Source organism: Ctenocephalides felis, unplaced genomic scaffold (genome assembly GCF_003426905.1).
Source record: "Ctenocephalides felis isolate EL2017-DRISC unplaced genomic scaffold, ASM342690v1 CF-g0.4_SCAFFOLD_01604, whole genome shotgun sequence".
NCBI classification, from domain to species: Eukaryota; Metazoa; Arthropoda; class Insecta; order Siphonaptera; family Pulicidae; genus Ctenocephalides; species Ctenocephalides felis.
Genome location: NW_020537758.1, coordinates 7,278,871 through 7,305,067, shown reverse-complemented (window position 1 = coordinate 7,305,067; position 26,197 = coordinate 7,278,871). Strand labels below are relative to the sequence as shown.

At 27.1% G+C, this 26,197-nt stretch overlaps 3 protein-coding genes across 3 annotated transcripts in view; all 3 read right to left on the bottom strand.

The window, feature by feature from the left end:
- Positions 1-9,043, bottom strand: part of LOC113373288 (TBC domain-containing protein kinase-like protein) — a 34,437-nt gene extending 25,394 nt beyond the window's left edge. The window contains exons 1-2 of the mRNA XM_026613596.1: positions 8,833-9,043; positions 8,463-8,727 (exon numbers count right to left, since the gene is read on the bottom strand). Of these exons, the coding sequence (XP_026469381.1) occupies positions 8,463-8,727; positions 8,833-9,043 (476 nt within the window). The remainder of the gene's footprint in view (positions 1-8,462; positions 8,728-8,832) is intronic.
- Positions 9,044-10,201: 1,158 nt separating this feature from the next.
- On the bottom strand, positions 10,202-23,077 carry LOC113374041 (mRNA-capping enzyme-like). The gene is made up of 11 exons (XM_026614294.1): positions 22,832-23,077; positions 19,482-19,890; positions 15,431-15,491; positions 15,195-15,351; positions 13,427-13,548; positions 13,231-13,366; positions 13,005-13,150; positions 10,912-11,077; positions 10,687-10,787; positions 10,428-10,618; positions 10,202-10,370 (listed from the first exon to the last, which is right to left on the bottom strand). Exons 1-11 carry the CDS (start codon positions 22,997-22,999, stop codon positions 10,246-10,248), a joined length of 1,782 nt encoding a protein of 593 aa, XP_026470079.1. The 5' UTR covers positions 23,000-23,077; the 3' UTR covers positions 10,202-10,245.
- Positions 23,078-23,397: 320 nt separating this feature from the next.
- On the bottom strand, positions 23,398-25,761 carry LOC113374043 (transmembrane protein 18-like). The gene is made up of 4 exons (XM_026614296.1): positions 25,581-25,761; positions 25,308-25,425; positions 24,097-24,245; positions 23,398-24,015 (listed from the first exon to the last, which is right to left on the bottom strand). The coding sequence occupies exons 1-4, from the start codon at positions 25,638-25,640 to the stop codon at positions 23,908-23,910; spliced, it is 435 nt and encodes a 144-aa protein (XP_026470081.1). The 5' UTR covers positions 25,641-25,761; the 3' UTR covers positions 23,398-23,907.
- Between the last annotated feature and the right edge of the window lie 436 nt (positions 25,762-26,197).

Below are 26,197 nucleotides of genomic sequence, written 5' to 3'. Positions count from 1 at the left end.
CGCCCGATTTTTCGGCGGTATTTTTACCGATATTTACCCCAAAAATACCGGTATTTTCGGTAATTTTACATAAGCGCTATTTGATACATAATACACTAAAGTTTAAATTTCTCGGAACAAATTTACCTTTAAATTCCATAATCGCATAAACAGCTATATCTTCAAGTGATTCTATAAGATAAACAAATGTCGAATATTATCTCAACTTGTCATTAAACTGAATATTTATTGCTTTACTAAGGGCTTCATATCGTGTAACAATAAATAGAATTGGACTGATAGATAATGATGTTTGTTTCATCTTTTGTAAAAATGTAACGGGTTTTTAAATGATATTTACGCCAAAATATAGTAATTATGATAATTACTAAATATTTTTGCTTCTTATTACAATTATAAAATATTATTTTCGAAAACGTTTCGAAGTTTGAAAATACTATAGAAGCATCACATTGTTTTAACCCTCCGTCGGTCGGATATTTTTTCACCTTCGAACGGTCGGAAAGGTCTGGCTAGACCACCATTCATTTTACATGCATTTATATGGGATAAATGAGTTTTTGGTGTCTTATATATTAACGATTATTAGTAGTAAATAAAAATAAGTAAAAAATAAGCAAATAAGTAAAAAATATTTATAGTTTTGTTTTTTTCTATTTCTTACCGTCTTTTGCAAGTGTTGAGCTTGCTTATAATAAAAATATTACATATTATATTATATAAAAAAAATCAAAAAATATAAAAAAATCGTTGCTTTTTTGTTAATTTTTCTGTTTTATATCAATGAAAAACAATATTTATTCTTTTTCGGCGTCTTTGAAATGAATGTGAAATTCAAATGAAAACGAAATGAGGTGCGTCGCCTTTGAAATGAACTGTAAAACTCAAAGTGAAAATATAATTTCACTACAGGTTTGCCGAAAAAAATTTCGAACGCAGTACGGGTAGAAATTTTTTTGATAATGTGTGCATTACTCATGCGATTTTCAGTGTTTGCGATTACCAATAAGTTTGGTAGGTTTTCAAAGAACTCTCGTCATGAAAATACTAAAATTCATGTTACAACACATAGCAAAGAATGTGGTCTGTTCAAAAAGTACCCGGAATTTTCGTATATAAATATAAAATATTTATTTATTCGTCTACATTAATGTGGTCCCCTTCAAAGTAGTCCCCCCAGATATAATACACTTATGCCAGCGTTTTTTCCAATTTTCGAAGCACCCTTGATATTCACTTTTTGATATGTCCTTGAGCACTCTCAGCGATTTTCTTCAATCGAGGAAAACCGCCGTCCTTTCATGGGTCTCTTCAACTTTGGGAATAGGAAAAAGTCACACGGAGCCATATCTGGTGAATTTTTGCACTTTGCAACACTTTATTTCATTTTTTACGCAAAATTTAATACAAATTCTTTGACTTTTCAATTCTTCCATTGTAAAAATCGCCGAGCTCAGAAAAACACGTCGAACCTTAGCGACTACCACAGACAAAGTAAACAGTGAATATAGCTGAAAATTTCATCATACTTTAGGGGCATGTATACCAACACAATAAAAAAAAATTTTTGACAATCAGACACTCCAGACCCGCGAAATTTAATTATTAGTAATTCCGGGTACTTTTTGAACAGACCATATATTCTTTGCTATGTGTTGTAACATGAATAGAAAATACCATGAAAAAAGACAAAATACTGGTTTACATATATCAAAAAGCGTATATTTCATACAAAATGTATGGGTGGTCTAGACAGACCTTTCCGACCGTTCTAAGTATAAAAAAGTTAATATCCTTATAATTATCCTTCTGTACATTTTTTCGTCCTGATTTTTTCAATGATCGACAGCTAATGAAAATTTAGGAAAAGTCAAGAAATTTCAAGTCGATAGGATTACTAGAAGTATTTTTTTTTTTTAATTGAAGTCGAAAAAAGTCTGGCCAGACCACGCCGACCGACGGAGGGTTAAATAACAATACTCAACAATGATAGTAATTTATTATTTATCTCGACAAAATATCCGATCTTAAATTAGTGTAGAAAATTTTTTTTTTTAAATATTGGAGATTATGCTATTTAACAAATCGGATACAGACAATACAGTTTATTACAATAATGTAATATGATCTTTTACGAGTTTTTAGTCTTTCTTACTCATAAGTTTGTTTTTGGTGAAAAGTACTCAATATTCTCGATAGTGATAATAAATTAATTAAATTGGATATAATTTTGTTGAATTATTATTTAAATAAAATAAACTTATTGTTCTATTTTATTGTATAGTTGAATATAGTTGTAGTTGTATATACATTTTTTTTATATTTGTACTAGTAACATTAAATTTTATTTACGTTTGTTTAAGATAATAAAAATACCTGTAATTTACCGGTATTCCGGTTTTAAAATGGAAAATTACCGAAATACCGGTATTGCATTCCCTAATGTTTACTTTGTAGGTTTGATTGAGTGTGAAAAGTCAGAACCGGAATTTCCTTCTGAAGAAAAAGAAGACAAGCAGAAAAAGTTTGAGGAAAGTATTTCAGGAACAGAAGTTACAAGTGAACAAGGTACAAAATAGATTTGTATATATTGAGGTGCAAAAATTTGTTCAACACTAGGGTTTATACAAAAACCGACATTTCAGAAAACCGGTTTTCGAATTTTAATTTTACTAAAAACCGGTTTTAACCGGTTTTCAAATTTTATATAAAAAATAAATTTTTGCTCGAATATTCTGTAATGTATCCGCAAATTTAGTGTGATTCAGAGCAGTATTTGACTGAATTTATTTATTGTTCAATTTTATAGATAGTAAACAAAATTATTTTAATTTTGAGTAGTAGAACTAGAAAATAATAGTTTATTTTGATTAAATAACTTTGAAAATAATTATTCGTCATTCATGCATCATTTTCACATATAAGAATGAAAATATTTTTATGATAGTGAAAGGAAAGTTTTCGAATAAATAAAAATAATACATTTTTAAATAAAAAAATGCATCAATATCAATTTTAGTTTTTAAAGTTAAACTCGGGTATTGTCTGTTCCGAGCAATTTTAATTAATTACTTTTAAACATTCTAATTGTTTTTTTGTTTAATGAAATATGATTTCAAAAAACTGAGAACGTCTATCGAATTGCTACTTAGGCGTGTCCTTTATTGTTTCTAACAAAATTTTGTGAAATAGAAAATACTCTCATACTTGCGATCAAATTATGCTTAATAGTTTTTAAAGTCTGATATAACAATTCTAAGTTTTTTGCTCTTTAATTTGTGACTTCTAGGGTTTAAAACTCTTTTTTTAAGTTTGAGTAGAGGAAGTTATTTATTCAAAAAAAAGTCACACTGATTGAAATTAATATATACACTGGTATAAAAATCTAAATTAATATATACAAAACCTTTCTGGGAACCATTGCAGACTGATAAGATATCAAATGCTATTGAACCGATATGATTTCATGAATCAAAACGCTTTCATCTATCTTTTACATTTGGCTATATTTGTCATTTTCCAATTTTACAGTAAAAACCGACTTTTTTCACTAAAAACCGGTTTTCGAATTCGACTTTCTCTTTTCAGGTCGAGAACGGATATCTGTAGGTAAATTGGATCCCAAAGCAGGCATCGCTATTGGCAGAACCAGCAAAGACTCAACCAGATCCAAAAGAAGGTACCTAAAGTTACCCAAATTCCTCACAGCATGCATCAAAATCTATTTTTCCCCAGATCTCACGCCAATGGTTCAATAGGAAGTCAACGTACTGCACAATCCTTGATCGATTATCAGGAATCAGCAGCCAGGTTGGCATTTACATCCAGGACAACTGATGTTAGCGATGTTGTTGATACTGCTGAAGTATTAAATTCAGCAATACCTGACTACGAGAGTACTTGGAATGAATTTTTGGGACTCGAATTGTGGAAATGCAGGAAAGTCAATGCGCTGCATCTTAAATGCCAGGAAACTGCAAAGGAGGCTGTGAGGAAACACAGAGGTAAAAATTGATTTGATAAGAATTGATTGACTAGAATCCGATTAGTATGACGCCGGATATATTGACAACCGCTTAATATGACGTAATCGCACTAGGAATTTGGTTTCCATATAAAATTCCTTAAAAAAACAGCTGTCTAGTCGGATATATTGACCTCGCTTACATTGACATGTCGCTTATAATGACCCATTTTTTGCAAAAAAATATGTCCAATTATAATGACCGACATGATTTTACATGATGTGGCCAAGTTTGCGAAAGGAATTACTATGTATTTTGTGCACAGTAGCACCAGGGACTGTTTTTACAATAAAATTATGCAAAGGAATCAATCAAAAATTACTGATTACTTACATTAAAAAAACACATTTGTATTAGGTTGTCAAATATCTCCCTTCCGCTTTTATATATATATATAAAAAAAAGCGGAAGGGAGATATTTGACAACTTAATATATATATATATTAGGGTGGTCCTTAAAATGGTCATTTTCGAATTTCCTTGCTCCCAGGGTCTCAAATGGTTCCAAATAGATAAAAAACAATTCTCTGAAAGTTTTAGCTCTTAATATTAACGTTTAGATAGAGCGCAATTCAATCAAAGTTTTGTATGGAAATAGCATGGAAATTTTTTCAAAAATTTTAAAAATGTTTTTTAGATGTAATTTAGCGAACCAATGAATGAATAAAACTCATTCATTTGTCGCTAAGTTATACCTAAAGCATTTTTTTTAAATTTTCAAAATTTTTTCCATGCTCTTTCCATACAAAGTTTGATTGAATTGCGCTCTATCTAAACCTTAATATTAAGAGCTAAAACTTTCAGGGAATTGTTTTTTATCAATTTGGAACCATTTCAGCCCCTGGGAGCAAGGAAATTCGAAAATGCCCATTTTAAGGACCACCCTAATATATATATATATATATATATATATATATATATATATCTTGATAGTTTTTTCGACGTTGAAACATATTTCAAAGTAACTGGCAGCCCATTCGTCGAAATAAAAAAGGTATAAAGTATAAAAACTTTTATTTATACGTTTCGACACAAGATGCGTGTCATCATTCAGCAACACAGGACAAAAACACTCAACAAAAATTTATTTTAAAAAATTAAACTTAATAACATATTAGAGAAAAAAACATTTTTTAGAAAAAAATTATGTATAACTAAAAGATTTGAAAACTAATTTTACTAAAAGTTATGAAATACATCATTGTGAAGCTAGAAGCACGCCCATACCGAGCATCTAGACTCGACTGCTAGCAGTATCTCGTGCTCGTATATATATATATACGTTATATATATATATATATATATATATATATATATATATATATATATATATATATATATATATTAGTTTGATAAAAACAAAGTTTTTGATATGAGAGTCTAAGAAAAACACACGCATAAAAAAGTTGGGTCCTTAAGGGTATCCTTTTTCGTAGAATAAATAGAATATTTTTTATGGGCAGGATGTTTTCTTTGAATTCGATATATTGAACTCGGATAGAAGATAAACAAGTCGTTAAATTGTCATGAACCTGCCTTAAAAAATATAATACACACACACACACACACACACACATATATATATATATATATATATATATACCTATATATATATATATATATATATATATATATATACCTATATATATATATAATATATATATATATATATATTAGGTTGTCAAATATCTCCCTTCCGCTTTTATATATATATATATATATATATATAAAAGCGGAAGGGAGATATTTGACAACCTATTATGTTTATGGGTAGGGTAGACTAATTATTAATGGCCCACCACGGATATCTCATAAACAAATAAAATTAGATTTTTTTTAACAATTATATTTGATAGTAGAGGGCAAAAAATGTATAAATTCATAACCAGCCATCACCTTTATTCTTATGACTTGGCTATCAGAAGATAAGCAGCACATAACTGCAATAAAAAAGACCAGCTGAACCTTTACTTTGCAAAGGTGTAAGCAATAAAATAGTAAAGTTTAAAAAAAGCAATTTTACAAGAGATTAATTGAATAAATTGTTAGTCCGGCTCTTCTGTTGAATATTTCTGACCAATAACAGATCAATGTAATATACTGTGTGGTCCTTGTAACAAATGTACCCACAGAATTAATATTTTGCATTGGTTCAATAATGTAGCATAAAATGCCTTTAAAATTTAATAAAAGAAATTGCATCTGTTCGACCCCTGGTTGTTCCACTTTACCCCGTATGTGAGGAAAAATTGGTCAGATACCAAATGTTTAAAAATTAGTAAACAATATAATATTTATATAATTAGGAATTATGTACGTATGTATGTAAGTTTTTCTAAACATAGTTCGATAGATGCTTATTTGATGTATGTTATGTGTTGTTCATTGGGTTTAGACAGTATAATTACCGTAAGTCAAATTGGACCGTTGTGCCCCCGCCCTACCCTATGTCAATTTTATTTTATATTAAATTTTAATGTGTCATTTTTATTTTTAATTAAAACGTTTGTATAGGCTTTTCTTTTAAATTACTGAAACATGTAACATGTTTGCATATTAAAAAGTTTTTCTTCAGTACGCTTTTAATGACGACCGGTTACTATGACGAGATTTCGGCGTCCATTCGATGTCATACTAAGCGGATTCTACTGTATATATAAACGAATATTTACAGATTATAATGATATGGTGAAGATTCTGCAAGAAGCCAGGAACCGTCTGGAGCAAGCTAAATTTGATGCCCGAGTTGCAAGACATAACCGATACTTAGTTGGTGATGGTGTGATAAATGAAGATTCAGAACCGAATGAGAAAGAACATGAAATATCTGAAGCGATTCAAGTTATTGAAAAGGAAATACTGGTCAGTTACTCACAAATGCTTAAAAAAATAACGGAAGCACGCTCGTATTTATTTTTTTTAACTTCCCGTAGGGTAGTTATAGTAATGGGCCGAAAACCCTTATCTAAAATGAAAATTTTTGCATTTCTCGACGTTTTGAAAGTTTCTGAACATTTTACTGGCATACCTCAGAAACTAAATGGATGTGTATGTGTGTGTGTTTTGTATGTCCGCATTTTTTGTCCCCGTTTTCGGGCGCACGGATCAACCGATTTGAATGGTTTAAAAAACATTTGATCCGCATTGATAGGGAGTTGTGCTAATCAGTTTTTGGCAATGGCAAGTCCAGCCGTTACGGAGATGTGGAGCAAAGAGTTCCGAAAATACAAATCGAGTTTTTGAGAGAACGGATCATCTGATTTGTATGATCCAAAAAACATTCAGTTCATAATGACGGGGAAAGTGGTTATTAGTTTTTGGCAAAGGTAGGCCCAGTGGTTTCGGAGATACAGAGCTAAATTTAAAAAAATGGCAGTTTTTGAGAGAACTAAGCGTCCGATGATTCAAAGAACTTTCTTTTGCTTTTGGAAAAAAAAAAATTGTTTCTAATTTTTTTTTGAAAAAATATTTTTGTAATTTTGGATTAAAAATTCAAAAAATTACCCAGGCTAAGCATATTCTAAGCGCCACTCTGGTACAAATGTTCACCCAAGTGCGTTTATACTGTCTATGCACTGGAGCGCTTTTCCAATTTAGTGGAAATTATTGAAAAATGTGAAAATGCCGCCAAGCTAAGCACAGTATAAGTGAATTTTTTTTTTTTTGTTACAATTTATTTTTGTTATAAGTGAAAATGTCGCACATAATTATTTACAAATGCGTTTAGATTGTGACTATACGGGAGCACTTTTTTAATTTTGTGTAAATTAGGCAACTATTTTTTTTTAAAATTGACTGAATTCGAAATGAAATGACGATTGTTAATGTTCTAGAGATAAATTGATTTATAAATTACATTTGATTTGTTCAGATATAGCAAGATAGTAAAAATAATAAAAGTTACAGTATTTGTAATAATATATTTGTTAACGTTTAAAATTTCTCGAATATTTCATTACGGTACGGGATGTTCCAGCAATTTGCCAAAGCACAATGCCATACACCACTAGTTATTTTTTTTTTTTTTAGATGCACAAAGAATGTCTACAACGTCTCCACACAGACCAGAAAGCAAGTATCTCAAAACTGAACCTGTACAAACAATCCCTGGACGAATGGTTTCAAGAATACTGCAACGACAAATACAAAACCAATGTTGGCATTGTTAAATCAGAATTGTTTTTGGGCGAAGAAGAAACAATCGAAGAACAAGCCATGGAAATGGAAGAACACGATGAAAATTTAGAAACTTCTGAGGAATTTATGTTTAATGCTTTGCAGAGAGAAATGTTTAAAGAAATGTCTAGACATAAAAAATGTATTAAGAAATTGATCAATATATGAATTATACATGTACATATATATATATATATATATATATATATATATATATATATATATATATATAATATAACTATAAATTATAATTTCACTCACCCAATAGGAAACGATACATATTTTCCATTTAAAGTCATGTAGTACAAGCCGTAGTTAAAAAGCTTTATTTCATTATTGTCTCCAATAAGAATATTTTCCGGACTCAAATTCCTGTGTGTTATTCCTAAGCTGTGTAAATGCTTTATGCCATTTACCAAACCTTTAGCAACCTTTGTAATAAAATTGATTGAAATATTTGGTAATTCTGAAGCACAATGTTCTGCTAAAGTTCTTCCTGAATACTGGGCAACGATAATAGTCCTTTCTAAAATAAAATATACATATATATAAATATATACACTAATATATATATATATATATATATATATATATATATATTCAATTATATATAATATTTCAATTATCTTACCGTGTTTTCCTCTAACAATATCCAAGTACTGACAGAGATTCTCATGACATATTGTCTTTAAAATTTGAGCCCTGCCCAAAATTGCAATCGAATAAGGTGTTAAAGGCAAACCATTGCTGCCACAAGTCTCGACTGGATGACACCTTGCAAAAAATGTGACTGCAGCAAATAAACTAACTTGGTCTACGTTACTTGAGATTACTGGACACATTTTATGTGTGTGTATATATATATATAGTTATCACAATGGGAATGAGTATTTGTTTAAATAATAATATAATGTAAGTGTTACTTCACTAGTGAAAATAATAATATATAGTTTAACACATTTGTGGTTGTGACATTTTTATTATCAAGTCTATAAGTTTAATGTGTGTATATGCACATATATGTAGTTTACACTTGTAATCACTATTAATATTGTTAAATAAACAAAATAAAAACTAATTATTTATAAATATATAGTTTACAATATTTGAGGTTATGTTTGTGTTGTATTTATTATAAGTTTACTTCTAATATGTTTATATGCAATTAAGTTTTGTTAACACTTTTTCTTGTAATTAATATTATATAATAAACCAAATTTATGTATTTTATGCACATGTTTTTATATTTTTATTAAAATTATTATATATTATTTTTAATATTTGACATTTGTGTTTGACTTTAACATAACCTATAATTGACAGGTTGTGCAAATTGGTAAAGCGGAATTTCCGATAACGGTTTAAAAATTCAAATCCGTTAAAGAATTTATTATTTTCTGCAATGGATGTATATATATATATATATATATATATATATATATATATATATATATAATCTTGTTAAGTTATCGTGGTTATTAGTGTGTTTTACCATCTGTAATGTTAAAAAATATATATCTTATCAATACCATGGAATAATAATGGTTTCATATACTATATTAGGATACAAAATTGTAAGTGTTTTATTATTATTATTATTATTACTGTTTTTCCATGAAATTTCCTTTCATATAATTTATTTAATTTCAATTTACAGTTAATTTGATTACCACTGAATGATGGCTAAGATGCTAGCCGAAACGTATGGATTTTAAATAAATAAACTTTTAAAAAAAACTCTCATACTATTTTTTGGTGTTACGCCCGAATATTAAACTCAAATTAAACATATATATATATATATATATATATATATATATATATGTATATTACAAAAATACAAAGTTTCCAGAAATCAAATACTTTTATTATTTATTAAATAGCATCATTAAATAAAAAACTTATGTCACATACTCATAATGCACTTACTTATTTACTAAATTAAACAATATACTATAATCTCGTACACAAAACCAAAAACCTTTTGATCAGTAGTCGACATTTATTTAATTCTATTATATGAATTCTAGACCTAAACAAATCATCAATTCCTCCTCATCTTCTTATCAGGAGGCGGCATCAGATCATGATCGTTTCTAAATCTGTGATTCTGGATAAACCTTAACAATTTTTCAGTCGTCACAGGATTTTTAATACTGTGCCAAACAGCTGAGGATAAAAACAACATGTAAATGATATTTTTACCCTATAGTATAAGTCATTTACCTTCGGCTGTTGAGTAACTGTTGGGAAACGATTTGTCCGTCCGTTCTCTCATAAATACCCATTTGTTGTTTTCAAGTTTGCATTCGATAATTTTGCCATCTAGTTCTTTTAGTTGCTTCGTGTAATCCATTGTTGCAAACGGCTGGTCGCACTGACCAACATATAAAAATCCTGTTTTCTTTGGCAGAATTCTACCAAGGATAATGAATTTAAAACTTGCAAAAAAACGAAATTTGTAAAGTCACTTATGGTCACTTACCCTAACCCTCCTAGAGTGTTAATTTTTAATTTAAAATCTATAGAATTCATGCTCAATGGTTTCCATTTTAGTACTTCACTGCACGCTCCAGGTACATAAGGCTATAAAAACAATTTATATATATATATATATATATATATATATATATATATATATAAATAAATATATATATATATATAAATATATATATATATATATATATAATTTTTACTAAATAATACTCACATCCAACGAAGGTTGAAATATCAGTCCATCAGGCTCATGAGACAAACTTTTTGCAAATTTAGGTCCCAATAAATTTTCAGCCTGAGTGACGTCCCAAAAACTTTTATTTCTGATACTAAACGGTTCTTTGATGCGTTCGATTTTACCTTCTTTCATTGCCCTATGTCTAGAGTATAAAAAATAATAGATTATTATTATCGTCATAAAAATCTTTTCCAACACTGTTTGATGTTACAAATTTCAGCAAAAAGTCTTTTAAACCTGATGATGGAACATATCGAGTTCCGAAACGTGGTAAATAAACATCCACTAAAAAATCGGTTCATGGCATAATAATTTACTAATTTGTTTTTATTTTACTAAATTGTTTATATTACAACAATGTAGTTACAGATAAATTTGGTTTTTGCCACAAAAAAACTGACGATGGAACATATCGAGTTCTGAAACGTCGTAATTAAACATTAACTGGAAAATATATCATGTCATAATACTTTATTATTTATTTGCTAAATTAATCAATAATGTAGTTACGAAGAAATTTTGTTTTCGACAAAAATAACCTGATGATGGAACATATCGAGTTCCGAAACGTCGTGATTAAACATCCACTGAAAAATTGTTCATGTCATAATATTTTATTATTTATTTGCTAAATTAATCAACAATGTAGTTACAAACAAATTTTGTTTCCGACAGAAAAAAAACCTGATGATGGAACATATCGAGTTCCGAAACGTCGTAAATAAACATCCACTGAAAAATTGTTCATGTCATAATACTTTATTATTTATTTGCTAAATTAATCAACAATGTAGTTACAAACAAATTTGGTTTTTGCCAGAAAAAACCTGAAGATGGAACATACCAAGTTCCGAAACGTCGCAAACTGAAAAAATGTTCATGACATGATACAGGGTAAGTTATTGTAATCGTCTACAAATCTAAATTAAAAAAATTTGCATATTTCCACGTTTCAGAAGTTTCTGAACATTTTGGTGATGGAACATATCGAGTTCCGAAACGTCGTACTTAAACATATACTGAAAAAATATTCATGACATAATATAGGGTAAGTTATTGTAATCCTCCAAAAATCTAAAATTAATAATTTTTGCATATCTTCACGTTTCAGAAGGTTCTGAACATTTTGGCATACCTTAGAAAAAATTAGTATATGTGTATGTGTGAATACAATTTTTCGTCCACGTTTTCAGGCGCACGGATCAACCGATTTAAATGGTTCAAAAACATTCGATTCCTAATGATAAGTAGATATGTTGATTAGTTTTTGGTAAAGACAAGTCCAGCCGTTTCGGAGATACGGAGCAACAAGTGCAGAAAATTAAAATCGAGTTTTTGAGAGAACGATGCGCCCGATTTGAATGATTCAAAAAACATTCAATTCGTATTGATGGAGAGAAGTGGTGATTAGTTTTTGGCAAAGACAGGTCCAGCCGTTTCGGAGATACCGAGAAAAATGTGCAAGAAGTGGCAGTTTTTGAGAGTAATAAGCATCCGATTTTAATAATTCAAAAAAAAATCTGCTTGTGTTGACGAAACGATTGCTTTTGGTAAAAATTTTTTTTTTGCAATTTTTTTCTATACTAAATTTTATTCTTCGAGTATTTCGTTACGGTACGGGAAGTTCTAGCAATTTGCCTTAAGGCACGATGCCATACACCACTAGTTTATTTATTAAATCAATCAATAATGTAGTTACAAAACATATTTTGTTTTTGGCACAAAAAAACTGATGATGGAGCATGTTTAGTTTCGAAACGTCGTAAATAAAAAATCTTTCATTTTTAAAGAAGTATAAATAAATTTATTGAGAAATCCAGGATTAATATATATATATATATATATATATATATATATATATATATATATATATATGATTGTTTCTTTTCCGAATAGTAAATCCAATAATAAAAAACAATTTGTTTTTTGAAGATGTTTAATAACGACGTTTCGGAACTAGGTACGTTCCGTGTTCGGAAAAGAAACAATCAATATATTGAAAAAATCCAGGACTTATCTATTGAATATATATATATATATATATATATATATATATAAATATTTTTTACCTGGGTGCAACAATTTCAGCCTCAACATACTTCAGTCGGTTTGGATAAAAAGGTTCCTGTGACACATCTCGTCCATTGAGACAAATAATATCATAAACCAAATACCGTGGTATATTTTGGCCTTCAACTTTGTCCATAACCATTTCCTACAACAATAAAATTATAATTTATTACAATAACAGTAATCAATTTATTCAACTAAATTATATATTATAATTACACTAACCCCATCAAGTAACGTATCGACTAAATGTGTATGTATATTCATTTTGTGTGGAAAGTACATTGACTCAACTTTAAAAACCGAATTATCTCTGTCAAAGAAATATATTTCGTTCAGTTTGTCAATCAGCATCATGTACCTAGGAAAAATAATAGTGTTAATATAAAATAATAAGATATAAATAATTATTATTATTTACCTGGTACCGTCGGCTTTCCACGATACCCGATAAGGTTTGATTTCCAATTTTTTTATATTTTCGTTGTCCATTGAAACGGGTTGCGACCCTGGAAAACCTTTATTCTGCCAATTACACAAAGCCTGTAAAAAAATAATATATCACAACTGATATAATTTTATATGGGTATATACAGGGCCGGTCCTGCCTTGCATGCGACGCATACAAAAAATGCGGGCGCACGCCTTAGGGGGCGCCAAAACGAGTTTCGGAAATTAAATTTATAATATAATATTTATACTTTTTATATAAAATCTAGAATTATTTAAAATCTAGGATACTTAATAAATTTATTGCTTAATTCACTTATTCAATTTTTTGTTTGTTTGAAGTTACCGTGGAATCGAAAAAGAAATTATCTAGTGTTCAATCCCACAAGCTCAAACCTGCGAAAGATTGAATTTATTGTTGGGCATTATTGACGAAAAATTGCAAGCTGATTTAGTTGAATCGGAATTTGTTAAAAAATATAAACAAATTATGAAAAATGGAGAGTCAGTGCTTAGGAAATGACTTATTTATTCCGAGAAATTGAATTGTAACTTTTGCTTTTGTTGCAATACTTGCAAATATTTCGCATCTGTTGAACTTTGAATGTTGAAGACATGCGTGGAACAAATATAAAAAATGGAAGCAAAATTTACTTTGAAACGAAAATCTTAAGGCTTGTTTTATACCTAGTGGTGTCCATACTCTAAATTTATTAATTATTAACTATACAGAAATAATACATATCAAATATAATAAGTTTTTTTTTTCAATATTGGTCAAGAAATGTGTAATTTCTTTGCATTTTTTTTACTGATTTTTGAACAATACTTCTAAAATACGTTAAAAATTTAACTTGAAAACAATAAGCTGATACTCTGAATATGACGGCTCTTACTATATCAATAAGGAGAAGTTTACGACGCAATTTTGGATATTGTAAATGATGAAAAATTAAATTAAATTAAAATTTAAAAAATCCAAAATGAAATACGAGTGTTATGTTTGAAATGAAATGCTAGTTTTTTTAAATATTAATATTGCAAATACGTTAAAAATAATTGAAAATTTCAAAATACTTGATTATAATCAACCCCCGAATCGCCTCGATTTTCTACATAAATTTAAAATCAATATATTTTATACGCTTTTAAATTATATCTAATTTTTTGTGCACTAAATCCAGAATAATTAAAAATTAATTTATTTATTTCACTTAATATTTTTGTTAAATTAAAGTTATAGAATTTAAGAAATGCATTTCAGAAATAGTATTTATTATTTTGATATCAAGATCTTTATATCAAAATAATAAATACTATTTCTTAAATGCGTTTCTTAAAATCGATAACTTTAATCTAACAAAAATATTAATTCTTTTGCTATGGTAGTCGAACTTACATCCTTAACCAATTTACTACATATTGAATATTACTAAAATGTGAAATTATGACAGGGACTGTTTTATTTATTGATATCGATATTAATAAATAAATTTAAAATCAATATATTTTATACCCTTCTAGATTATATCTAATTTTTTGTGTACTAAATCCAGAATAATTAAAAATTATTTTTTTAAAATATGTGAATATTTATATAATTTTAATGATAAACTGTTAAAACGGTGAAAATTAATAGGGGGAGGGGCGCTAGAAAAAAAGTTACATGCGGGCGCTGAAGACCCCAGGACCGGCCCTGTATATGGGTATATATAAATAAGTGTGTATGTAATTTTTACCTGTACTTTCTGTTGTAATACAGCTGCTTCATTTTCATCTCGTATGAGATAAACACCAGGAACACCTTCCATAAATGTCGCGTTCTGATTATACTTTTCCTTTCGTCTTTTCTTTTTTTTACCAGACGTTGAAGAAGGATCCCCGGAATCATTATTTCTTTAAAATAATAAAAAAAATTAAAAATTATTAAAACATTTAATAACTTCCTGAAGAAAATCCTAGAAGTAAAACTTACCCATCATCAGGATTGTCACTCTCATTTCCTGCATAGTCATCCTTATCACCATCATCGTATTCTAAAAGTTAAAAAATAATCGAAGTATTATATATATATATATATATATATATATATATATATATATATATATATATATTGATATTGTTTGTTTCGACTTTGAAACATTATATGATACAGTTTTGCAGCCACAAGTCGAAAAATAAAACAAGAACGTAAATATAAATCTTTTTAGTACGTTTCGAGCTATTCTGCTAGCTCATCATTCAGCTAAAAAAACAAACAATTCATATCCGTTAAAATTAGTTAATAATATTATAAAAACCCGTATGCAGTATTTAAATAATAATAAAATTAACACGAATAATAATAACCTTTCGTCACCTATTGATACTAGTTCAATAAATTCTTCATCTTTTCTAAATCGTTATAAAGGTATTATTTCCTTACCATTTTTAGGCACTTTTACTTATTTTTTAAAAAAGATATTTTCTGAAGAAGGTTTTCTTTTAGTTTCCAAATTTGAAAATACTCTAAATTCTTTGTATACTCCTTTAAAATCAAAAACACCACAAAATAGAATTGTTGACTCCGTTTACAAGGTGAATTGTAATGATTGTGAAAAATTCTATATTGGGGAGAGTTCACAGTATATATACAAAAGAATGCTTCAACATAAATATAATTCAAATAATAAAAATCAATATAAAACAATGCTTTCAGACCATATGCAAAATTCTAAACACACATTTGACCTAAACAATCCAGTTATTTTATATATTGAACAAAATGTTGACCTGAGAAGATTTGCTGAATCTGTTTTCATTTTTTTTAAATTCTGATTGTGTTAATAAGAGAACTTCTTCTTCCTTACTTTTTGACAGCTATCAAAATTTAATTAACATATGTAAATCTGATTTATTTTAATATTTGAACAATTTTCTACCACTTGATATTTTTTTTTATTTTCTTTTATCTTTCATTCGATATATTTCGATTACTTGATTTCATTTTTCAAAATTTTATATATATATATACATATTTTTTTGTTTTTTGTTTTTAGAACAAAATATTCATTTTTGTCAAATTTTACACAAAATGCTTTTTTGAATGTTTAATAACTTACAACTTTAATAACTTGGTTTGGTATGTATAATTTTAATTCTGTTTTATTGTATTTTGTTACTTTGTTTTATTACTCTGTTTGTTTTTTTAGCTGAATGATGAGCTAGCAGAATAGCTGGAAACGTACTAAAAAGATTTATATTTACGTTCTTGTTTTATTTTTCGACTTGTGGCTGCAAAACTGTATCATATATATATATATATATATATATATATATATACTAGCTGGCCCGGTAAACATTATTTTACCATAAAAAATACTTCCACAAGAAAATTGATTCCAAAATTAAAATAATTAACGGTGGACAATTCTTGATAAAAATAAATAGTATTGCAAAGTACTCGGACTCTATATAACTGTTTCCAGAATAATGTAGTAAATTTTATCTAGTTTCTCCCTATCTAACTGAAAAGGGATGCTTTCATATGATATTTGTGAGTTATTTGACAAAAACCAAAAAAAATTCCCAAATTTTCTATTTATTTAAATATTTTAAATCTATTTCAAGTCGTTTTATTCCAAATTTTTATATCGGGGTGTATATAACTGTTGGCATGAAATCGTCGTAAATTTTATCTAGTTTCTCCCTATCTAACCGAAAAGGGGTGCTTTTATATAATATTTGTGAGTTATTTGTCAAAAACCAAAAAAATGTCCCGAATTTTCTATGTATATAACATTTATATAACATTTTAAATAACATAACATTTAAAAAAAACATTTTAAACATTTATAACATTTAAAAAAAAATATTGAGTGTAAACCACCCTTGATAAAAATAAATAGTATTTTGAAGTAAAAAAAGTTGTATATGTTTTGTCAATCCCGCATTAAAAAAACTAAAATAAAAGCGTTGACCCCCAAAATTACTGTTTTTTAGGTTGAATTGAATTTTGCTTTTCGAAGGACCGATTGTAAATACTTTGATTTTGTAACTAGTAATATTTATTTTACTTTAATTACATAAATTACATCGTATTTATAATAATTTAATATGGTTTTATTCCGTGTTGAATGATTTGAGTTTTAATTTTATAATAAATCGATTGATGATTTTTTGTTTAATATATCAAATATATCCGCATGCTTTGATTGGCGCGAACAATTACAAAAAAATATTAGGATTGGACAACCATTAATAATAATAAATTGTATTTTAAATAAAAATTCAAGCTTTTTCTTCAAACTCAAAAATCTGAACTAAAATTATGTCAAAAATATTCAATGACTGAACGCGGGATAAAAAATGATTGAATTACTATAAAAAAACAGGGGTTGGTGATAAAAAAGTAAAAAATTGGGTTGTATGTATTTTTTAATGACAAAAAATTTCGCCAAAGAAAAAATTAAGTGTGTACAACTCTTATAGCTCACTAAATACTAAAAATCTAACTAATACTGAAAATTTTAGTATTTAGACTGTCAGTTAATCTGTACATACTATAATGTAACAAAAAAAATTGTCAAAAATAATTAGTTTAAATGTTCCAGTTATTAATAGCTTGGTTTATCACAGTGTAATAGTGTAGTGTATTTTTGTATAATTAATTTTCTGTAAGTATTTATATATAAGTTCAATAACTTTATATCTTTTTCCTTCTACATTATACAAAATCTTTTAGTTGTTCAGTTAATCTGTACACACTGAATGACGGTCTCGTCGAAGACCGAAACGTATTATATATATATATATATATATATATATATATATATATATAAATCTCGTGTCACGATGTTGGTTCGCGATGGACGCCCAAACTACTGAACCGATTTTAAATTTTATTGGCTCATCGTGTGCATATATATCCAACTTAGGTTATAGGAAACTTTGAAAAGTAAATTTAAAATATAAATTTATAATTTTTATGAATTTCAAAAAAATTTGACAGAAAATGGCCAAAAAATAAACAAAACACTAAAATGACAAATGTCAAAATTTATGGAAAATTCGAGAAAAAAAGATTTATGATTTTTGAAAAAAAAATTGACAGTTCAAAAAATAAAATTCAAAAACATGTACATATATAGAAATATCCAACATTTAAATCCAAATTTGATGAAATGCTATATTCAAAATCACTGTTTATAGTTTTAAATCTAATTAAAAATCAATGCTTAAAAATTTAAATAAATGTTGACATTAAAAAAATGTAAAATGACATGCCAATATTTATGAAAATAAATACATAAACAGATTTATAATTTATATTTATTTGATTTGCTTACCAAATTAGTTCGGATACCAAAATTTCATCAAAATATTATAGATCACAATAAAAAAGCGGCATATTAAATTTAAAATTAATCATAAACAAAATTTTGACAGTTCAAAAAAATTGAATTTCACTGACTTCAATTGAACGACTTCAATAAGAAACAAATAAATTAATTGATCCAAATTATGTTATAGGCAATATTGCCAAACAAATTATAGATACAAAATACTATTGAAAAATAAATTATATCATTTTATATTAATTTTCAACAAAAAAGACAAGAAATATTTTGACATTTATAAATTTAGTGCATATTGGATATATGAAATTGACATTCACTATTTTTAAAATTAAATGCGAATGTAAAAAATCAGATATTTATATAAAAAATTGTATATATAGATAATGGTACTGCGTTGATTTAGACTAAAATCTAATTTATACACTGATCAAAAAAAATATTTCACTATTTGATATAAATAAAATTAAAATAAACAAAACACTATGATGCGTTGGAATTAATTATCGAAATGTAAAGGAATTTGTGTAATAAAAATATAACATTATTATTAATATATCATGTATATTATAAAAACTTCTTCAAAGCGGCAAAATATTTTTGATGGCAAAACAACGTTTGCCGGGTCAGCTAGTATATATATATATATATATATATATATTATATTATTATTATTATTATTTATTTTACCTATGCACCAATCTGGAAGTTGAGGCGCCGGCGGAGCATACTCGACATCATCGTGTATCTTAAACAACTCATCAATATAATCCTTCTTATAAATCCCAGGCGGCCTAACACTTGCAAATTGCTTCATAGCAGCCCCAACTTCCATATCATACACTTCCACCAAAAAAGAGACTATCATAAAACCAGTCCTATTAAATCCATGAGTGCAATGAACACCTATAAGTTTCAAAGGATTCTGCTCTATAAACTTTCTGGCAACTTCAATGAAATTTTGCACTTGATCTCGGGATGGAGTCTCTCCGTGGCCTCTGCATTGGATTTTCTTGTATTTGCAATTGAATTGTTTGATTATCTTCTTGTCGTAGAAACGACTTGTGTTGGTTAGGTCGATCCAGAGACCTATTTCAGCCTGGGAAAAAATAGAAATATGTATATAATAGATGACCCAACAGACGTTGTCTTGTATCCACGTCTACAATTCAAAAGTTCCCAATTTTTTAATATCCTGTACTGTACTTTTTAATCCTATTTGATGTCCTGCCTTTGTGATTCATTTATGGTCTTTGTATAAGCAGTATAAAGAATTCAGAAAAAAATGATATAGTATCTGCGGTACAAGAACAATATCACACTTGATTTCACGACATAACATAATTGCTCTAATAATTTAGTCTGTAATTTTCATAATCTCGTACGATATATTAGTTGCTTTTTGGTAATTATAATTTCTAAATCACATTTTTCTTACTAATAATTTAATAAACATTATTGTTCATGTTCAAATCTTAGGTGAATTAATTTGTTCTTCAATCTAAGATCAACTTGCTGAATATTCCACATCTAAAGCCGAACAAATGAATTTTTGAATCGTGAAACAAAATTCTAAATCATTTTTTTAATAAGTAGAAATATTTTTTGTATTGCTAAATAATTTAGAAAAGTAAACCAAAATATATAAATATAGTATAAGTATAAATTAATGTAGTATTCCGTATATTATATGATGACGAACTTTCATTGCTAATAACTTTCTAAGTGACAAATTGTTCCGAAAGGGGATGAAATTTGAAACTCATCCCTGTACTAATTTCCTTGTGAGAAAAATTGAGTTTGGATATAGCCTTTGTAATGGTACAGAAATTGTAGCAAAAGCTCATTTTTATAAAATATTTATATAAAAAAAATATTTTATTTTGCAAAAATTTTAGGCAAAATTTTAGCGTTTTTCCCTAAAATTGCACGCAACCTGAAACAACGCATTGTTTTAGGTTAACGTGCAAGCGCGCACGAAATCTTGGGAAAATATTATGATTAGATATTTTTGAAATAAAAGTTAATTAATTTAGAAAATATATGTACAAAGTAATTTCAGGAGTATATAAATATAATAAACAAATAAATTCTTAAAAAAATCTAATTAATTAACTTCCTGAAGGAAAAGTTTGTTTTCATAAAAAAAATCCGATTCGCTAATTTTATGTTTTCTCGACGTTTTAAGCCATTCTGAATAGAATGAGACCAAATTTGAAAAAAGTATGTGTATGTGAACAGATTTTTTGCCGTAAATCGACGTTTTCTCAAAAACGGCTGGACCGATTTCAAAAATTTAAAAGCCATTCGATGTATCTCGATGAGGAGTAGCTTTTCTGAGTATTGTACGACGATCGGCCAAACCGTTTCTTCATAAATAGCAAAAAAGTAAAAAAAAATTCGCCCACTTTTTAGCCCGCAATTCTGAATCGATTTTGAAAATAAGTAGAAATATTTTGTTGTATTGTTAAATAATTTAGTAGAGTAAACAAAAATGCGACATGCATAACTTTAAAAAAATAATGTATGTGCAATTTTGGACTGATTGCGTTATTTATTAAACTGAATTATATAATTTCATCTGCCAAACTATATACTGTTGACTGTATCTTATTTAAATTTCTGCCACATCTCAGCTGATTTTCGGCAATAATAATGTAGACATTACATTTCTCATAAGCTCATAATTTCAGCTAAATTCAAATTTTAAGTGAATTGACATTTCTAGCAGATGACAGTTTAAATGTTTTCAATGTCAAACAATGATAGGTGTTTTTTTTTTTTGTAATTTTTGCCATTTATTTCTACAATACTACTATAGTTTTATCGTTCGTTAAATTTTAAAAATTTTCTTTGACAAACTCTAGAAAGAATTATCAAAATCCGCATAACCGTTTAGGAGAAGCATCAAATCAGATACCCGTTACCCCAAAAATTAATAAATCTCAGGGTCAATATTTAGAAATGTGTAGTAATTAATTATTAAAATTGGTCTTTTTTTGGAGAAAAAAGAAAGCTTTAAGGTCAGAAATTTAACAATGTATAGAAAAAAAAATTATTTAAGGCATTCTAGAGAAATATGAATGCTAAATACAACTTCCATTTATTTTTTTTTAATTTCATACATACATACATTTTTATTTCAGAATTTTATGTTAATAAAATTAGAAATGTATAAATATATATGATTTGTAGAGCTTCGAACAAATAATCTAATGGTAATAAAAAACCAAAAAGAAATTAAAAAGATTTTTATTTATTATCGACGTTTCGGAACTAAGTTCGTTCCATCTTCAGGACAGAAACATGATTTAGTTTAAAACCATATACTTAAAAATAAAAATTAGTGGATTTTGGTAAAATTTAAAAAATTGTGAAAGATAGGGAATTATATTTTATAAAATAAAAATAGATGATTATGGATTATATACTAAAATATTAAAATGATAGCAAAAATTATAACAGTTGAACAAAATAAACAACTGTGTATTTATGTTATATGTTTTTTAGATTACTGAATGTTGACACACATCAAGTGTCGAAACGTTTCATGGAATAAATAATTTTGTTATTTAATCTTCTTTTAATTCGACGGTTGGGCTGCAAAAATTTACAAATATATATATATATATATATATATATATATTATAATATTTCATTTGCTTTTCAAATTATTTCAATAAATGCAAGGCAAGTCGAAACTTGTACAATTTATCAAACCTGAATTTAATTACTAAATGTCCTTACAATTTATATATATATATATATATATATATATATATATGTATAATGTAAGGAGTATAAAGACTGTCCCAATATTTCATTTGCTTTATAAATTATTTTAATAAATGCAAGATGAATCGAGACTTGTACAATTTATCAAACCTGAATTTAATTACTAAATATCCATACAATATATATCCATACAATATATATATATATATATATATATATACATATATATATATATACTGATTTATAGTATAATATAAATCATTTATTAACTTTGAAGTAGTTTATTACTATGTGTCAATTTTTACCTTATAACTTTTCATATTATTAAAAAGCATTTCAGGATCAAATTTATCCACCAAAGGGACATCGAATTTGCTATCCAAAGGAGTTTTAAAGGCTAAAAATTTGTCTGCAATCAAACCCAAAGCCTTCCTTGGACATTTCAACCAACGATCAGGAGGCCTATCTGACATTTTGAAGCACTAATATTATAATAGACACTTAAATAAATAAAATTAATTAATAAGTTATTGTTTTTGCACTATTTTTGTTTCTCATTATTGCTTTTTATTCATTATTTTTCGTTATTAAATTGGATTTGCATATGTCACTTGATATAGGTTATGTTACTTTCTTACTTGGCAAAAGACATTTATTGAGAGTGAAATGTTAAACAGTGAAGTTGGCTTCGGAAGGAAACAGGAGGGAAATTTGAATTTGAAATTAGTAAATATTTTGTAATAATAAATTACAAACAATTATCATCTTTTCATAAGCTGCAAATTTAAATCAATTACAACCACAATTTTTCTATATTGCATGTATTTGTTTATAATAAGCTTATACAAATATACATCTATAACCTGATCCGTGTAAGTACAACATAAATTATATTTATATACAACATTGATAAAAAAATATACACCGCTAATTATTCTAAATCTATGACTTTGGTTTTTGAATTTATACCTTCCATCCGTCTTATCAAATCATAATCCAAGACTTCTTTTGCACTTATTTTATTTTCTTAACCCTATGGCACTTTTCTTGTATCGAATCAATCACAATAAACTTTTTTCTATACTGTAAGTAATTTGTGGAATTATTTTAAGCTAAATTTAAGTAGGTGGGTTGATAAAATTTCACCAATTATATTCTAACTGGGATAAATATAATACTAGAATTTTGCATGTTAGAATAACTTTGTAAAACCGTAAAGAAATTTTGTTATCACAAATTAACCAGCAGTATAAAAACTTTAAGCTGATAATAAAATCATCGCGTACACCTTGGTAATAACATACACTGATTATTATGCTAGTAAATGTGGAATAGGCTATCTATCGTGAAACAGCATATTATATATATTTTTAAACAAACGCTAATCAACCTTCTTAGACTTGTTACTGTTCTGTTTGCGTAGATTCTCATGCAATTGAGCTCTCTTGAGTTTCGTCATTAGTTGGGTCGATTGGTACAGCCAGCTTCCCTAAAAGAAATAAATACATATACATATTATATATATATATATATATATACATATATATATATATATATATATTATACTTACAACCATCAGCATGCAGTTCAAAAGTATCGGAACTGAAAACACGACAGAAATAAATAGCCCTTTACTATCAAAGTATTGCTGTCGAGAAAATACTTTCCAATTGAGGGCTGCATAGGCGTTTAATTGCTCTGAGAAATATACCATCAGTACTGAAAGGAAAAGTAAAATCAATATTTAGAATTAATTATTCATGAGTTATATTTAGCATTGTAATAGGTTTTCAATCAATAAATAGAAAGCATAGCAAGCAATATATATATATATATATATATATATATACATATATATATATATATATATATATATATATACATAAAGCGAGAGGTTTTTCTTATACATTGTTTTACTTATTTTTGTCTGTTAATTATGTATTTTTTTATATTGTTTTAATTTGTAGCCCTGAATTATTTAATTGTAGCACTGAAGATGGGTCAAATCAAGACCCGAAACGTATGTTCTTTAAATAAAAACATTTTTCATTAAAACTGTTTTTTAATTACTGGATGCATGCCCAAGAAACAATTTTATTATATATATATATATATATATATATATATATAATATATATATATATATATATATATATATATGCTAACAGTTAGAAAAAAAAAATTTGCCACTTTTTGAGTTTCTCAATTTTTTTTAAAAATAGTAAAAAATTTAAATTTAGAGAAAAGGCTAGTATATGTCTGAAAAGAAGTCTATAAAGAAAATTCTCTATTAACAGATAGATAAACAAGAGAAATGAAAAGTAAAAAGAAATATATACAAACATACAAAAGCGTAACATATATACATAAATATACACACAAACAAACATTTATATATGATATACATGTACAAACACGTATATAATATCTGTATATGTGTACGTGTTTGTATATTTATGTATATATATTACGCTTTTGTATGTTTGTATATATTTCTTTTTACTTTTCATTTCTCTTGTTTATCTATCTGTTAAGTATAATTGTTATTGTTATAATTATATTACTTATATCTATAGTTCTTTTTCCAATTTCTGTCATTTTTTCCTAGTTTATATTAATTTTTCAATATTCATTCTGTAGATCCACTGATGATGACATAAAATACTATGTCGAAATGTTTGGAAAAAAAAAATTAAAGATTAACTTCTAAATCTTTGCTTTTATTTGATGTATGCCCTTGAAGAACTTACTCGCCTTGTTAGTGTATCTATTACTACTTACACAGGAGGAAAAAGAGTACAACTTGAAAGTTTCCATAATTCCTTGTCAAAACTGCTGTGAGTAATACGGTAACATGAAACAATATCAAAGCAATAAGCCACGGATCCCTCCATTCAATCTGCAAGAATAATATCAATATTTATAAACATTTTAAAACAAACAATAACAAGTATCAATGCCCGGACATATGCATTGTTCAAACAACGTATCAATTTACAAAATTACACGTAGAATTAACCTGTCATAATAATAAACTTGGAACTTGAAACTCACGCTTTGTAAAAAGGGCCAAAAACCGTCGATCGAATTGACTTCTATTAGATATGGATCCATTATTTTGAGTTTTAATTTAAATTAAATTAATTGTCATATTAATAATTTGGGTTTTTGTTGATTTTAAGTAAACAGATGTAAATATTACAAAATAACCTTATATGACGTTTGGCTTTTTTTTCTGAACAGTCACCGATAAACTGATTGAAAGGGCGCGCTATTTGAAATTGGTATAGATGGCGGATGTATTATATTTTAATGTAAATAAGTATGAGCATAGATAAATAAGTACTAGTGGTGTATGGCATCGTGCCTTAAGGCAAATTGCTGGAACTTCCCGTACCGTATTAAAATATTCGAGAAATTTTAAACGTTTTCAAATGTATTATTACAAATACTGTAAGTTTCATTATTTTTTTCTATCTTGTTATATCTGAGCAAATCAAATGTAAATCATAAATCAATTTACCTCCAGAACATTAACAATCGTCATACTACATTACACTACATCAAAGAATGGTTGAGGAGGGATGTTAGAAATATTTTGTATATTTTATTTAATTAGTTTTCTATATAAGTTTTTTATATTAGTTTTATTTAATTATCATATTTTTATA

Coding starts and splice junctions, on each gene's coding strand:
- LOC113374041 (XM_026614294.1), bottom strand. CDS start 22,999: ATGTCAGATAGGCCTCCTGATCGTTGGTTGAAATGTCCAAGGAAGGCT. Junction 15,352..15,430: donor AGTGACAATCCTGATGATGG/GTAAGTTTTACT, acceptor ATTATTTTAAAG/AAATAATGATTCCGGGGATC. Junction 11,078..13,004: donor GCTGAAATTGTTGCACCCAG/GTAAAAAATATT, acceptor TTTATACTCTAG/ACATAGGGCAATGAAAGAAG.
- LOC113374043 (XM_026614296.1), bottom strand. CDS start 25,640: ATGGATCCATATCTAATAGAAGTCAATTCGATCGACGGTTTTTGGCCC. Junction 25,426..25,580: donor TTTGGCCCTTTTTACAAAGC/GTGAGTTTCAAG, acceptor TTATTCTTGCAG/ATTGAATGGAGGGATCCGTG. Junction 24,246..25,307: donor TGTACTCTTTTTCCTCCTGT/GTAAGTAGTAAT, acceptor TTTTCCTTTCAG/TACTGATGGTATATTTCTCA.